A 16,152-nucleotide genomic window follows, 5' to 3' on the forward strand; every position below is an offset into this window, starting at 1 on the left:
GAACGTTCAGTAGCATCTCAGCTAACCCAACATTTCAACTCTCACGAGCTCTTCAAGACCTTTCAATCAGGTTTTCGTTATCATAGCACAGAAATGAGTCTGATCAAAGTGACTATTGATCTCCTGCTGGCTTCAGATTTGGGACCTGTTTCAATACTACTCCTTTACCTAAGTGCTACTTTTGACAATAACCTGAACCTCTATCGACAAAAACAGTTTCTTCCCCTCAGCGGTCGGACTCCTAAATGACAATCATAGGCCTGCCCACTCCAGCTGCTTTGTTTCAGTCCCATGACCCTGAGTTGTGTTTTCCCCTTAACTGATCCACTCTGACCAGTACCTACACTGACTGGTATAAAGTAGCTGCTTCTCTTGTTTTTGATTCCCTATATTATCATTTCATTGTGTTTATTTCCTAATTCTAGTTTTGCTTATCATTTATTTTTTCCTTCAAGTACTGCAGCAATTTCCTAATGTTGTGATTCTCACATATATGGCAATAAAACCATTCTGATTCAGGTTTTCCTCAGCTGTTGGACTGCTCTAATAAACCGCAGCAAAAGGCAAAAATGCATTGTGTCTGACGTTTTAGTTCAGCACAAATGTCAACAATAAAAAATGATCAGAAGTTACGTTGTGCTTGTAATACACCTGCTCAAAGCCTCCGGTGCACTGTGTGCAGATCAATTGAAATAATCCGAAGAAGTGCTCTTGTAGGCAGTTTGTGCAGAGACCAGAGACGATCTCTGATGGATTTAGAAAAAAATGTGCGTGTCACCGAATCAGAGCAATTAATAAACAAACCGTCTGCAATTTTTGGTTTTCAGGAAGTTTATTTAATTTTGGCTTTTTAAATTGAGAGACGAGGCACGTCTGTCACAGTGCTCGATGATTTAAAGTGTTTCGTGAGACAATACAGTGCGTTATGTTCAAGAACTGCTCTTCAGTACTGGGTGGATGCATGAGACCTTTAGAATAAACCAAGACACATAGCAACAAACTTTGACTCATTGCTTATGAATTTGCTATGGTTAAATAAAATTTCTAGCTGTCTTTTTGTTTAATGTGTTTCTTCTACCAAAGTCCTACAAACTTTAACCCTCCCACTGTCCCAATGGGTGTGACCCTGCGAGGAAAGTTGACCATTGAGCAGGGTTGATGATTTATCCCTTGGGTCCATGTGGCAGAAGTGAGGAGTGAGCATCACCTCACCCCCGCCACGTGGACCTCAAGGGATAAACCATCAATCTTACTCAGTGGTAAACTTTCCTCACGGGGTCACTCATAAAGACAGTGGGAGGGTTATGGTTGCATCTCGCTAACCAAGATCAGGTTTTCATTTTCCCCTTGCCTAACATTCCCTATCTCTATTTTTTTTTTTTTTTTTTTTTTCAGATTTCCCTTCAAGATACCATTATCAGTGAGGTTCTGGTCCACTCGGCTCTCTCGGTGGAAACTTGTAATACCCTGGGAGATGCACCTATTACAGATGTTCTTCGCAAGGTAAACATGTGGGCACATGCAAAAGCTGGAGCATATACAAGCTCACTTATCATTTAGCTTGATGATAATTTTCAGAAACTTTGCCTTTAAATAAAAGCGCAATCCATTTTAATCAAACAAATTAACCCAACACAGACCTCCAATTCACGCCACACTTAGGTCTGTGTCTCTAAGTCAAGGCGAGGTAACATCATGGTTACACATGAGCTAATCTGCACAACACTGCCCTCGTGATTTCTTTGTACGAATCCTGTAATTACAAGCCATTAGATCACGTTAGCATTTTATTATGGAAATCATTCAACCCCCTTCAAGATATCCTACAGAGACAGAGATATTCTGTCCAACAGGTTGTTTCAGCTCTGCTGTCGCATTGTGGAACAATTGGACAATAGTCGAAAACCACCATTGTGCAATGCCTTCCTCCTTCAGAGCTGCTCACGGATTTGAAGGTGTCAGATTACCTTGGGAAAAAAACTGCATTAATTACATTTGCATTACATCACATCTGCATTAAACATTTCACATTAATTAACTAAAAACTTCTCTTTTTCCATGCCGGTTGGTGGCAATAATGCACTGAATTGTCTGGCTATCGCTACTGTGTTCCAAGAGGAAGCCAATGGGCCAATGAGGGAGGGGGCAGGGAGAGGACAAAACTTACTAATCAAAAAACAGCTGATCAGCCACAGGCCCTGCCTCAAAATAGTCACAAAATATGCAGCAGTTAACAAATCCTTTAAACTTTAACGTAACATATTTATTATTTAAAAAGCCTCCTTCTAAACATAAATATATATATTTTTTCGACCCCCAAGGCCCCGACCAGATCCCCACACAGGGCCGGCCAACCCCATACCCCGAGCCCCCAGGCCCCCACTCAGACCCGCCCAGGGGTACTGCAGCTGCCAGGCAGCAACCCATGGCCACCGCCAAGACTCCCAAGGGGCCCCACTCACAACCGCCAGTAGTCCAGCCCCCCGAGGCAACCCAAGCACCTCCAGAGTGGGGCAGTAGCCCCCCAGTCCCAGACAACCCAATGAACTCACCTCCAGGGAATGTCCGGATACTCCAAACTCAGACCCTCCACCCCATCACCCACATCATCCCGCAGGACAATATCAATGACCCCCTATCATCGCTGTGTGATGGAACCGATCACAGGGTATCCGCGGGTCCTTAAAAAGTCTTAAATTAGCTTTTCCAAATTAAAGGCCCTAAAAATCCTTAAAAATGACAAATAATCCTTAAATACTGTTTCCAAAGGTCTTAAATTACCAAAGACCCAATAAACAAGATTATTTTATTTCTATAAAAGTTTCGTGAATTTCTTGTTAGTGTGCAGCATTTTTTGTGTGTCATACTGGCATAAGCGGAACCGTACACATTCAGTTGGTTGTGAAAGGGGGCTATTTTAAATGAGCACATTAGCTGGTTAAGCTAGTGGGAACTTGCGCCATGGGGAAGTGAGAGCTTAATGGTAACTGGATGGCTAATCCCACATTCGCAACGTGGTTAGCACCGGTTCCAGGCAATAGCTGGAAATTATGGCTTAAATTTAATTTTTAAAGTAGCTTAAATTGGTCAAAGTGGCCTTAAAAAGGTGTTAAATTTGGCTCCCTTAAACCTGCAGATACCCTGGATCAAAAGAGACCAAAGAGATTGACTTGAAGTGGAAGCAGAGGCTATATCGAGTGTAATATGATCTATCAAAAGAGTCTGTACTGGTTAATGCAAATAGTACTCTATTTTTCCAATTCATGAGGATAGTTTTCTTAGCGATGCATATACTGTAGCAGTCAGAACCACATGAACCAAAGATGTTTCAATCGGGACATCGTCCAGGTTTCCCAGTAATCAAAGAGAGGGGGAAGTTGGGATATACCATTTCAGACACTTTGACAGGTCTTCACATATCTACCCAAAAATTCCTGGACAGGTGGACAGGACTACAGTGCGTGGATGTAATTGTCAGGAATGTTGTTTGTGCAGTGTGCACAGGTGTCAGACGACACAAACCCCATCCTGAACATCCGATGACCTGTATAGTGTGCTCTGTGTAGAATTTTGTACTGAATTAATTTGGGGTGTCTGATCATTTTAAACGTTTTAAAACTAGTTTGGGACCAGAAGTTCTTGTCAAAGTTGACTGATGGATCCACCTCCCATTTTTCAATAGGGATTGCTATTCTATCGTCTATTTTTGACAGTGTCTTATAAACTTTAGACAGTAGTTTGGGGGGGGGGTTTGAGATTATAGAATTCTAATACCGTTGGTGTTGTGTGTAATTCTACTTTATTGAGCTTAAATTTTTGTTTAAAGATTTAATTTGGTGATATTCTAAAATGCTATAATCTATTCCAAATTGGGAGATTATTCTGTTAAATGGGATGAAGTCCAATCCTACATTTATGTGTTGCAGGTATAAGATTCCTTTATTTTTCTAGTCCGGAAGGTTCATCATTTTGTTATTTTCCAACATATGAGGATTATTCCAGATAAGTGTGCGTCTGCATGGTATTAGTGAAGACTGTCATTTTTAGATACTCCCACCATGCTGTCAGAGATGTGCTGATATTAATACTTTTGAAGCCTTCATGTTTTCTTATGCTTGAGCTAATAAATGGTAAGTCTGAAAGCTGTCAATCTTTTAAACTTAAAATTTGCCCCTGAAGTAGCTGCCGGCTTCTGATCTGCCATCCTTTAGAAAGTACTGTGGTGTATTCTGGGTAATTTTTGACCAAAGCTAGGCTACAAGACTATTTCCGTGTGTCCTTGCTCAGCTAGCTATACGGCTAACAAACTGAGAACATGCCTCGGTAGAACATGAACAATGGAACACGCCTTGGCGGCTCCTGATGACGTATCTCCTAGACAACCAGGGCGGGGCCAAGACACCTAAGTGAGGTTCCTTGGCATTGAGAAACACCTTTTGTTTTCAGGGTGCAATGGCGGCTGTTATGTCTTCTAAAATTTGCAACACTATAGATGATTTTCTGTGTGGCTGTATGCGTTTATGATTTCATGGAAAAGTCAGCGATAGTTCATATGTTTATGATGTATATTAATGATTGTTTCAGGTGTTGTTGAGGTTTTGTGCACGCATGTGTATCTGCTAGTGTTGAAGGTGTTTTGGAGAACAGTTAGGTGAGTGGAATCAGGTTTATTTAAAGCCAAATAAATCTGACATTCGTCTGCATAAAGGTGGTAACTCATTCCAAGTTTTGCCAAAATCATTCCCAGTGGTAACAAGTAAATTGAGAAAAGGAGTGGCCCCAATATTGAACCTTGAGGCAACCCCTAGGGTAGCGGCACAGATGGAGAGGAGCAGTCGTCAATGTGGACGCTAAAGTGTCTGTCTGACAGGTAGGACCGAAACCAGTCAAGTGGGGCCCCTTTCACTTCGGCCCACAATTCAAGCCTCCTGAGTAGGATGTTATGGTCGATTGTGTCGAAGGCAACCGATAGGTCTAAGAGTAACAGTAGAACATGGGAACCCACATCAGTTGCGACCAGAATGTTGTTTAGCACACATGAGCAGATTCTGCTATGATTAGGCCTGAAACCTGATTGGAAATGGTCGTGCATGCAGTAATCATCCAGATGAAGTGAGAGTTGAGTGTGAACCACTTTCTCCATGACGTTGGATAAAAATGGAAGTTTGGAAATCGGGCGGTAATTACAAAGCACAGTGTGATCCAAGCCAGGTTTTTTCAATAGCGGTTGAACGACCGCATTCTTGAATGCTATTGGAAATATGCCTGTAGATAAACTGCTGTTTACAACGTCCAAAATAAAGGGGGCCAGCACAGAGAGGGCCCCAACTATTAGTTTAGGGGGGAGGGAGTCCTCAGGAGAGCCAGAGGGCTTCATGGACCTGATTAGTTTCACCAGGTCATTAAGTGACAAAAGTGCAAAGTCAGAAAATTGATGGTGATATTCTCAATACATCGATCAAAGCTTTATTTATAAAGCGCCTTCCGCAACCCTATCAGGAAGCCCAAAGCGCTGAACATGGTACAGTAGAAGGTAAATATATTGAATAAATCAAAAATAAAAGCAATTCAAATTACAAAATACAAATTACAAAATAGGTGAAACATTCTGGTACAGGACAAATGTGTAAAACAAGGGATTGAGTGAATCAATGAAAACTGTGAAATAAATTCAACATAAAAGAGGGCCAAAATCAAACAAGTTCTGGAAATGCCAAGCGCAGGAGGTGTGTTTTTTGGCGACTCTTAAAGGCTGGCAGAGATGGGGACAGCCTAACTGAGGGTGGCAACTGGTTCCAGATTGACGGTGCTAGGACTGAGAAAGCCCGGTCCCCGCGAGTACGACACCTAGAACGAGGGACAGCGAGCAGGCCTTGGTCAGAGGAGCGCAGAGCGCGTGATGGGGAATATCTGTTCAGGAGTGTGGCCAGATAGGGGGGAGCACCACCCTGGAAGAAATGATAAACAAAGACGAGGATTTTGAATTGTGAATTCTGGTTACTCCAGGGTGACCCGACCCAGAGGCAGGATGCTCGATCTGATATCCTGGATCTTTTGCAGGAAGGTCATAAACTCAGTGCAGAAAGTTGTTGTTGGAGCAGAGGGTATGGCAGTTTCTTTTAACGAAAGAACAAAATGATGACACTAAATTGTTTCTTTTGATCACCAAGATGGGTGGTGATTTAATTAGAGAAATACTCATTTCTAGCTGCTCTGACGGCTTTCTGATACAAGGACAGGGAATCCTTCAGCATTTGTTGAGAAATTTGCAGCCTGTCCTTTTTCCACTTGCGTTCATAAGATCTGTACTGTCGTCTAAGGGCTCGAGTATTGTCATTGAGCCAAGGAACAGAAGCTGATTTTTTTTTTATTCCTGATTTTAAGTGGAGCAGCAGCACTAAGAGCAGCCGAACACACAGTATTAAAGGAAGTCTTTCTGATGTGCCTTTCTGTATTGCTTGTTACAGTTTTACAAGATTGCCAGTAAACTTTATGGAATCAACTTACTGTCCCCTGGAGTTTTTGGGAGTGTTTAAGCTTAATGGATTTGAGTACGTGACAGCAGCGATGTCGACAGCAATGGCGTCCTGACATGTCACAAGCGCGCATTCCGTCTCGTTGGACGGATGTTAAGAAAAGAGAGCTCGGCTCTGTCCGTCCTTGTGAGCCTGCTGAAGAGCCCTCGAAAGGACGGATAATGGCGTTGAGTGCATTCATCTCGACCCAGACGGAGACGTATAAATAAGGTTTAAGCGTGTAGAAATGGACTGCGCAGTGGCGCGGTGGTTAGAGCTGTTGCCTTTCAGCAAGAAGGTCCTGGGTTCGCTTCCCAGCCTGGGATCTTTCTGCATGGAGTTTGCATGTTCTACCTGTGCATGCGTGGGTTCTCTCCGGGTATTCTGGCTTCCTCCCACAGTCCAAAAGCATGACTGTTAGGTTAATTGGTCTGTCTACTTTGGCCTTAGGTGTGAGTGTGTGAGTGTGTACAGGTGCTGGCCAGAAAATTAGAATAACATCAAATATCATCAAAAGGTTGAAAATATTTCAGTAATTCCATTCAAAACGTGAAACTTGTACATTATATTCATGCAATGCACACAGACCAATGTATTTCCGATGTTTATTACGTTTAATTTTGATATTTATAGGTGACAACTAATGAAAACTCCAAATTTGGTATCTCAAAAAATTAGAATATTCTAAAGGCCAATGAAAAAATGTTTGTTTCTCTAATGTTGGCCAACTGACAAGAATGAACATGAAAAGAATGTGCATGTATAGCACTCAATACTTAGTCGGGGCTCCTTTTGCCTCAATAACTGCAGTAATGCGGCGTGGCATGGACTCGATCAGTCTGTGGCACTGCTCAGGTGTTATGAGAGCCCAGGTTGCTCTGATAGTCGTCTTCAGCTCCTCTGCATTGTTGGGTCTAGCGTATTGCATCCTCCGCTTCACAATACCCCATAGATTTTCTATGGGGTTAAGGTCAGGCGAGTTTGCTGGCCAATCAAGGACAGGGATACCATGGTCCTTGAACCAGGTGCTGGTGGTTTTGGCACTGTGTGCAGGTGCCAAGTCCTGTTGAAAGGTGAAGTCTGCATCCCCATAAAGTTGGTCAGCAGCAGGAAGCATGAAGTGCTCTAAAACTTCCTGGTAGACGGCTGCATTGACCCTGGACCTCAGGAAACAGAGTGGGCCAACACCGGCAGATGACATGGCACCCCACACCATCACTGACGGTGGAAACTTTACACTGGACCTCATGCAACGTGGATTCTGTGCTTCTCCGCTCTTCCTCCAGACTCTGGGTCCTTGATTTCCAAAGGAAATGCAGAACTTGCTTTCATCAGAAAACATAACTTTGGACCACTCAGCATCAGTCCAGTCCTTTTTGTCCTTGGCCCAGGCGAGACGCTTCTTGCGCTGTTTCATGTTCAAGAGTGGCTTGACACACGGAATGCGACACCTGAATCCCATGTCTTTCATGAGTCTCCTCGTGGTGGTTCTTGAAGCGCTGACTCCAGCTGCAGTCCACTCTTTGTGGATCTCCCCCACATTTTTGAATGGGTTTGTCGTCACAATTCTCTGCAGGGTGCGGTTATCCCTAGAGCTTGTACACTTTTTTCTACCACATTTTTTCCGTCCCTTCGCCTGTCTGTTAATGTGCTTGGACACAGAGCTCTGCGAACAGCCAGCTTCTTTAGCAATCACCTTTTGTGTCTTGCCCTCCTTGTGCAAGGTGTCAATGATTGTCTTTTGGACAGCTGTTAAGTCAGAAGTCTTCCCCATGATTGTGGTGCCTTCAAAACAAGACTGAGGGACCTTTTAAAGGCCTTTGCAGGTGTTTTGAGTAAATCAGCTGATTAGAGTGGCAGCAGGTGTCTTCTATATTCAGCCTTTTCAGAATATTCTAATTTTTTGAGATACCAAATTTGGAGTTTTCATTAGTTGTCACTTATGAATATCAAATTTAAATGTAATGAACATTGGAAATACATTGGTCTGTGTGCATTGCATGAATATAATGTACAAGTTTCACGTTTTGAATGGAATTACTGAAATATTTTCAACCTTTTGATGATATTCTAATTTACTGGCCAGCACCTGTATGTGATTGTTTGTCCTGTGTGTGTCTGTGTTGCCCTGCCATGGACTGGCTCTCTGTCCAGGATGTACCCCGCCTGATTGCCCATTGACCGCTGGAGATAGGCACCAGCACACACCCCCCCCCGCGACCCTACGTGGACAAAGCGGGTTCAGACAGTGGATGGATTGCGTGCAGAAATGAAGGTGTGGATAACGATCACAAGTTCAGAGCATGATAGAATGGGATTCAGCTTAGCAATGTTCCTGAGCTGGAAGAAGTAGTAGTGAACAAAAAAACTGACATGAGAATCCAGGGTTAGAGCTGGGTCAAATGTCACTCCAAGATTCTTGACAGAGGTTTTGATGTGAGAAGCAAGCTGACCAAGAGAGTTTCTGCCTTTGGGAATGTGCTTGTCTGGGGCACAGATGAGGATCTCAGTCCCATCTTCATTCAGCTGTAGAAAGTTCCCAGCCATCCAGGTTTTATCAGTCTAACCAGGTGTGTAACAGCTGCAACTTAGACATCTCATGGGGTTTAAAGGAGAAGTACAGTCGGATGTCATCTGCATAAAGATGGTAAAAGATTAAAGGATGTGCTGATGAGGAGCAGATAGAGGAGGAAAAGTAGTATGTTCATTAAGACCATGTGTGTGTGTGTGTGTGTGTGTGTGAGAGAGAGAGAGAGAGAGAGAGAGAGAGAGAATCCTGACATTTTTTTTTTTACTTATGTATTGTGTAGTTTAAAACTGTTCTGTTCTGCTGGAATATGAAAGAACATCTGTCTATCAGTAGCCACGTTTACATGCCCATATTTAATTGGATTGAACGCCCAATCAGATACAAAATTCTGCTTGTAAACATGTCAATCGGAATATTCTGAACCGATTCGGCCCGATCGGATTGAAGTTTCAACCCGATTGAGAGGTGGTGTATTCCATTCAACATTTCGATTGACGTTTGAAACACAGCCATTCGTATTGTTGGGGTAAATTAATGCTCACTGGGCATGTGTGTAACAGCGAGCGGGCCTCTCTGCTATCATTTGGACTGCCTGACTTAAAACATGACGGCGTAATTAACAAGCAGCGGCTTTTAAATCCGATGACAAGCCGTCCCCGTTTCAGTAATATTTCATTCAGAACTTGCATTTTGTGGAAGTAAAATATAAATCTGATTATTGCACAAATCATTCGACAAACATGTTCAAGTCTTTACAATTTTTCTTTCGGGAAAGGCGACTCTGCACATGCTGAACCTATTTAATCGGATTAAATGCTTGGTGCATATATATACGCACGGCATGATCGGATCATTTCAGTTTGTGTCCATGTGAACAGAGATTTGGAAATTCCGATCAACCAAGATTTGAATCGAATTGAGGAAATTTGGCACATGTAAACGTGGCTAGCGATTCCTCTTTAATCACATATTGAGTCTCAAGTGGCTTCTGGTCTTTTTCCAGATGTTGCTGAGAAACAAGTTCGACACTTTGTCTCCTGCTGAACGCTACAGCTGGCCAATGGTGGCCCGTGGATGCAACACACTCATTATTACTCCGAATGCTGACAACCCACTCAGCTACCTTGCTCCCCTCCTCTCACACATCCTACTTAATTCTATTTTCACTTCCCAAACCACCTATTCAGGGGTGAGTAAAAATGCTCGACTTTTTACATTTAGATATAATGTAAAACTACAAACTTTTTTCTTGTCTACATTCTTGATGTTTCTACATGCAGCCCATAGCAGTGCTGCTATGTTCAGGCTGGGAGAAGGCTCAGGCAGTCTATGATCTGCTGGAAGAGGCCAAGCTTTCGCAAAGCCTCTGCCCAGTCATTGTCCTGCTGGGTGTCGGTAAAGATGAAGCCAAAGCTGTCAAAATCCCCAAAAACTGTAAGCAAAATTCCACGCTTGTCTGACCGTAGTTGGTAAAGGACCCCAATTTTCAGGTAATCATGTGATTACAGTTACAAATAAACTCAAAGATTTATTTGGATTTTCAACAGGCCTGCTTTTAGTGACCACTCCTTTCACCCTGGTTCGTCTGCTGTCCTGCCACTGTTTCCTGTTCTTACGACTGTGCCACTTGGTTCTGGATGAGGCCGACCATCTCTTTGAGCTTGCTCCTGATGAGGTAACGGTACATCTGTTTTTTTTTTTTTAAATGTGTACCTGCAAGAATAGTTGGTTTGTTTTGTATCATCCAGTTCATTGCAATCCTAAAGCCTAGGGCACACTGGAGACAGACACATCGCGCCTGCACCGTGCCGTCATTTTCTATAGAAACCATTATAGTTGCTGAGAGTGGCTGCACAGGAAGTGCAGTGCTGCGTCCCGGATGAGTCGCGCCGAGGCGCTGAAGATAGGTGGCAGTTCTATTTCAAACGCCGTGGCTGTTTACAACATTGTGGAGGACTTAACAAATGACATTACGACGCAGAACGGCTTAATGGCACAAACCCAGCCGCAGTATTGATTATGTTAAAGTACTATTGATCATAAAATATTCTAATAAATAGCGTAATTACCCATTTTTTTATGAATTTGTCCCTCAAAACACGACGTCAAGTCTGATCACGTAAAAACACGAGTCACTTTCATCTTCCTGTTCTCAAGTCTTGAAAGATGTGACCATCATGCGACTTTCCAAGAAGCGCCTAGTGGCGCGGCGCGTCCTGTGTGACCACTTGACTTCTCAAAACAACGGCGCATCTGTCTCCGATGTGCCCCAGGCTTAAATTCTTCAAAATTGTCAAATTTTATTAAAAACGGAATTTGCCTAGAAAAAAGGTCACGGAAGAGCTAAATTTGATAATTCATACAACATTCTGAGGATTCATCAGCTCAGTATTAGCCTTTCAGTAACTATTTTTATGCGTCTGCCATTGAAAAACAATGGTCTTTCAGATGGAAACCATCCTGAAGCATTTCCAGAGGGTGACCTGCAATGAGGAGAATGCATTCCATCCTCAGCAACTTGTTGCTATTGCAAAATGCTGGACGAGTCACATGGAGGGTCTGATTTCCGGTCACATGTCAGACCCTTGTATCATCATAACGGCCCCGGAGGAAGCTGCACTCTACGGCAACGTTCAACAGGTCAGGCCGTCTCACGTGCTTACATCATCACCATTACAGGATGTTGACCTTCCCAAAAACAGGATTTCAACATTACTAATAATAAAAGTAAAATAACATATTTGAAATTTTCCTTAAAATATCCCTTAAAAAGCAAGTTCACTGAGAACCAATTTTGTACTTGTTATATTTGAAAAGCGATCCACCATGCTGAGTTTAACATGCAGGTTGAAGATGAAAATAGTCTTCTAACCCTATTAACCCTAACCCTGCATTAGCTTTGGATAAAAAATTGATGGGGAAACACTGATTAGAAAAGCCAGTCGGATCTTTGTCACTCTGAAAATTTGCATTCATGACCTGATCCATCTTGGCTTGCAGCAGGGAAGGCTGTTGTTGGTTTAGCGCAGCGGTCCTCAATAGGCAGCCAGCGGGCCCACAAAAATAAACAATCAATGATGAACAAGAGTCTGCTTCTATACCTGCAGAAAGAGAAAAACAAACCAAAAAAGGGGGGACACAACAATACAACAAGAGCAAGCTATCACTGTGTCAACCTGATGAAGAAATATAAAATCAACATTGTTTTACTGAACAATCACACGATAGGGGGATAGGGATTCAAGGGGAGACCAGTGAACAGGTCCTGGTCCCCCCATTTGCTCAGGTTCCACATAATGTATTTGGAGCTGTTGGCAGTCTACATGACGTTGAGACAATTCCTCTCTGTCCTCGTAAACCATCACGTTGTGGTACAAACGGTCAACAAAACTGTTGCGGCGTACATAAATTGACAGGGAGCCTGAGATCCCAACACCTGCACATATTAGCTCACAAGCTTATTCTGTGGAGCAACAGACACTTGTCTCTGAAAGCCACTCATGTACCGGGGATACGGAACATATGGGCGGATCTCCTCTCCAGAAAGAACTTCCTGTATGCAGAGTGGAGACTTAGTCAGGATGATCTGGCTGCGCTTCGGGCAGGCCTCTGTAGACCTTTTTGCCACTCAGGAGAACACTCAGTGCCCCATGTTTTTCTCCCTACACGACCAGGACGCACCTCTGGATGTGGATACATACACCTACAAATAGCCACTGACCCTGCTCTATTATTTTCCCCCTGTGGCTCTCATCTCACCCACACTCACCAGTGAGAACGGAAGACCTGTCAATGATTCTCATTGCGCCTCGTTGGTTGACGAAACACTGGCTGGCAGAGATCACACAGCTCCTCTTTGGAGAACAGTGGCACCTGCCTCTACGCAGAAATCTACTGTTTCAGGCACAAGAGGAGATTTTCCACCCTTATGCAGAGAGACTGTTCCTTTAGGTTTGGCCCGTGAGTGGTCCAACCTACAGGCTTTAGGGCTCACGCAAAGGGTCATTCATTCCCTCAAGTAGGTCTCTGTATGACTGCAAGTGGTCTGTTTTCTAAAAGTGGTGTGAAGAGAAACAGAAAATCCCTTTTCAGAGTTCTGTGGTGGTCATACTGACCTTCTTGCAGGACCTGATGGATAAAGAGAAAGCTTTCTTCACAATTAAAGTTTATTTGGCTGCAATATCAGCTTGCCATATTAAATTTGAGGGGAAGTCAGTTGGACAGCATCCCCTTGTGAGTCGGTTTATGAGAGGAGTGCTAAGGCAAGTTCCTGTCTCTAGGAATCTGGCTCTGCCCTGGGACCTCCTGCTTGGTTTGGGGGCACTAATGTCTCCTCCTTTTGAACCACTGGAGCAGGTGGATTTGAAGGTGGCTACATTAAAAACGGTGCTGTTGTTCGTACTTGCGTTGGCTAAATGTGTGGGTGAAATACATGCACTCTATTCACCCGTCATGTACCAAATTTTCCCTAGGGGACACTAAAGTGACTTTACTCCCTAATCCCACCTTTATGCCAAAGGTGCTGGGGACATGCGCCCCTATTTCTTTGGTCTCCTTCCACCCTCCTTTCTCCTCAGTTTGAGCAGCAGAATCTCCACACACTATGTCCAGTGCGTGCATTACGTATATACATGGACAGGACAGAGACTCTGCGATAAAGCAACCAGCTTTTTTGTGTCCTGGACCAAAAATTGGTTGGGGAAGCCCATTTCAAAACAATTACTTTCCCACTGGATTGTAGGAACCATGTCCTTAGCCTATGACTCCAAAAGGGTTCTACCTCCTGAAGGTCTTCGTGCCCTTTCTACTAGGGATGCACCGATGGATCGGCATTTGATCGTAATCGGCCGATAGCGCTCCTATCGGTTTTGATCGGAGTTTTCAAAATAGATCAAAGCAGACCGATCAGGTAGGGTTGTCACGGTAACCGGTGTAGCGGTAAACCCCGGTAAAAAAAAAAAGTTGACAGTAATAATAACCGTCTTGTTTAAAAAAAAACTATATTATCTCGGTGGGATTACCGCGGCTGCTGTGTCCCTTACCAGCCACCGTATCATCTGCTGAAGTTGCCGGCGGCACATGCGCGCTTTGTTGTTTACAACCAAAACTTTCTTGAAGCTAAAGCTGAAATAATGGCCAAAGGAGGAGACGGCAGCGCTCAGGACATTTATTATCCCTCAAAGAAGACAAAGTCGGAAGTATGGGCATCTTCTAGATATTTGAAGAATGCCGAGGGAGTTTATAGAAGACAGCTATCCTGTTTGCAGCACGTGCAGAAAAAGTGTCTGTAAAAGGCAGCAACGCTTCAAACCTCATGACACATCTGCGTGACCATCACCCACAACTCTACAGTCAACGCAAGGCAAGCTAACGTTAGCGTTTTAGCTAAAATGTGTTATCCGAGGATTTGGGTTGAGGGAGAATGCAACGAGTCGCTATATAAAGCAGCCGCTACCTGCATATAAACCGTGTCGCGGACACCCCCATGTTGAAATGACGCTATGCATTACGGGGCTCCCAGGGGCAGATAAGAGTTGGTCTCTCTCCGAGAATAATTATGAATTTAACAATGATTACTGCCTGATGACATTTTCCCAAATCTGCAAAGCTCACTGGAAGGACACAAACCGAGGACAATATTTTCCTGATATAGGGTTTATTACTCAAGTAAGGGTAAAAAAGTATCTGATTAGAAGGCTACTTGAGTACTGAGTATCATCTGAACTAATATTTTTAAAATGATGACATCAAACAGACATAAAATAAGAAGTTATGGGCAAATATTGGTATTTTAAAGACTAAAGGGAAAAAATGTAAACAAATAAACAACATAATTACAAAATAACACGTTTTAGGCAAAATTTAGACACAAACTGAGGACAATATTTCCTGACATATAGGGTTTATTTAATTGTGTGAAAATGTAGCACGTTTAAAAAATATATACCGCGATAATACCGAAAACCGTGGTAATTTTGGTCACAATAACCGTGAGGTTAAATTTTCACACCGTGACAACCCTAATACAGACCATTTTAGATTAAGTTACATTTCCTTTATTCCCAGATTATGTAGTTTGTAGCACTCATTATAATGTTGTAGAAAATTTCTGGCCAATCCACGTGATTGGTATCGGTGAACAGCATTCTTTGATATCGGTATCGGTGATCGGCAGCAAAAAACCTGATCGGTGCATCCCTACTTTCTACTCTAGGACTTGCTTCCTAATGGGCCCTTTTCAGAGTGTCTATTTAGGAAATATGCTCTGCGGCGAGTTTGACCTCCCCTCCTACATTGACTCGGTTCTACAAGCTAGATATCACAATACCATCACTAGCTCACTCTGTGCTGGCCATGGCTCCCACTATCTGAGATGTTCACACGATATGTTGTTTGGGATTACAGTCTCTGGATCATGTTCTGCCTTGCAATCGAGAGTCCGTATTTTCCCATAGTGAGACATGGAACGAGTGCTATGAAAGAGAACTTAAGGTTACTGGCATAACCCCGGTCCTTTGAGTAGCATGAGTGAGTGTCTCACCATGCTGCCCTCCTTGCTATTTCGTAGAGAGGAAGAGGTGGACGTTTTAGAATGAACTGCCAGTGAGGAGCCGGCCCAATATATAGGGTGGGTTCCCGCCTCTTGAACACTGACAGATTTTTCCCAGCCAATCAGGGCTGGCGGTGTGGAATAAGAGCTTCTGATGAGGTCACGCCTGGACGTTCCCATAGTGAGACACTCACTCATGCTAGTGAGAGAACCAAGGTTACGCCAGTAACCTAAAGTTTTTAGCCCCATTGACGTGTTCATTTTTTCATTCTTAGGGGGACACATGGTTTGGAAGTAGACAGGCATGACTTAGGCTCACTATGGTGGCATGGCTATTATTTATGAGTGGGCAATAATTCAGTTTAAATTATGTTCAAAGATAGAAGCGTTTGTTAATTACATACTACAGCGGCTTGCCATAGTACGTGCTGCAGTGTAGAAGCAGCAACGTGACTCGTATCTGCAGCGGTTCTGATCCATAGTGCTGCAGGATGCAGAATAAACAGGATGGTGGGGACTTCCACTTGTAGAGTTTCAGGGTTTCTGCAGAGCATGAA

General features: G+C 43.4%; 1 protein-coding gene across 4 annotated transcripts in view; it reads left to right on the forward strand.

Annotated features, from left to right (window-relative positions):
* Positions 1–16,152, forward strand: part of tdrd12 (tudor domain containing 12) — a 102,501-nt gene that overhangs the window by 44,732 nt on the left and 41,617 nt on the right. For all 4 annotated transcript variants that reach the window (XM_054751709.2, XM_054751708.2, XM_054751710.2 and 1 more), the window contains 5 exons: positions 1,396–1,503; positions 10,049–10,234; positions 10,326–10,479; positions 10,593–10,720; positions 11,494–11,685. In XM_054751709.2, the coding sequence (XP_054607684.2) occupies positions 1,396–1,503; positions 10,049–10,234; positions 10,326–10,479; positions 10,593–10,720; positions 11,494–11,685 (768 nt within the window). The remainder of the gene's footprint in view (positions 1–1,395; positions 1,504–10,048; positions 10,235–10,325; positions 10,480–10,592; positions 10,721–11,493; positions 11,686–16,152) is intronic.

This window comes from Nothobranchius furzeri, chromosome 7 (assembly GCF_043380555.1).
Source record: "Nothobranchius furzeri strain GRZ-AD chromosome 7, NfurGRZ-RIMD1, whole genome shotgun sequence".
Classification (NCBI taxonomy): Eukaryota; Metazoa; Chordata; class Actinopteri; order Cyprinodontiformes; family Nothobranchiidae; genus Nothobranchius; species Nothobranchius furzeri.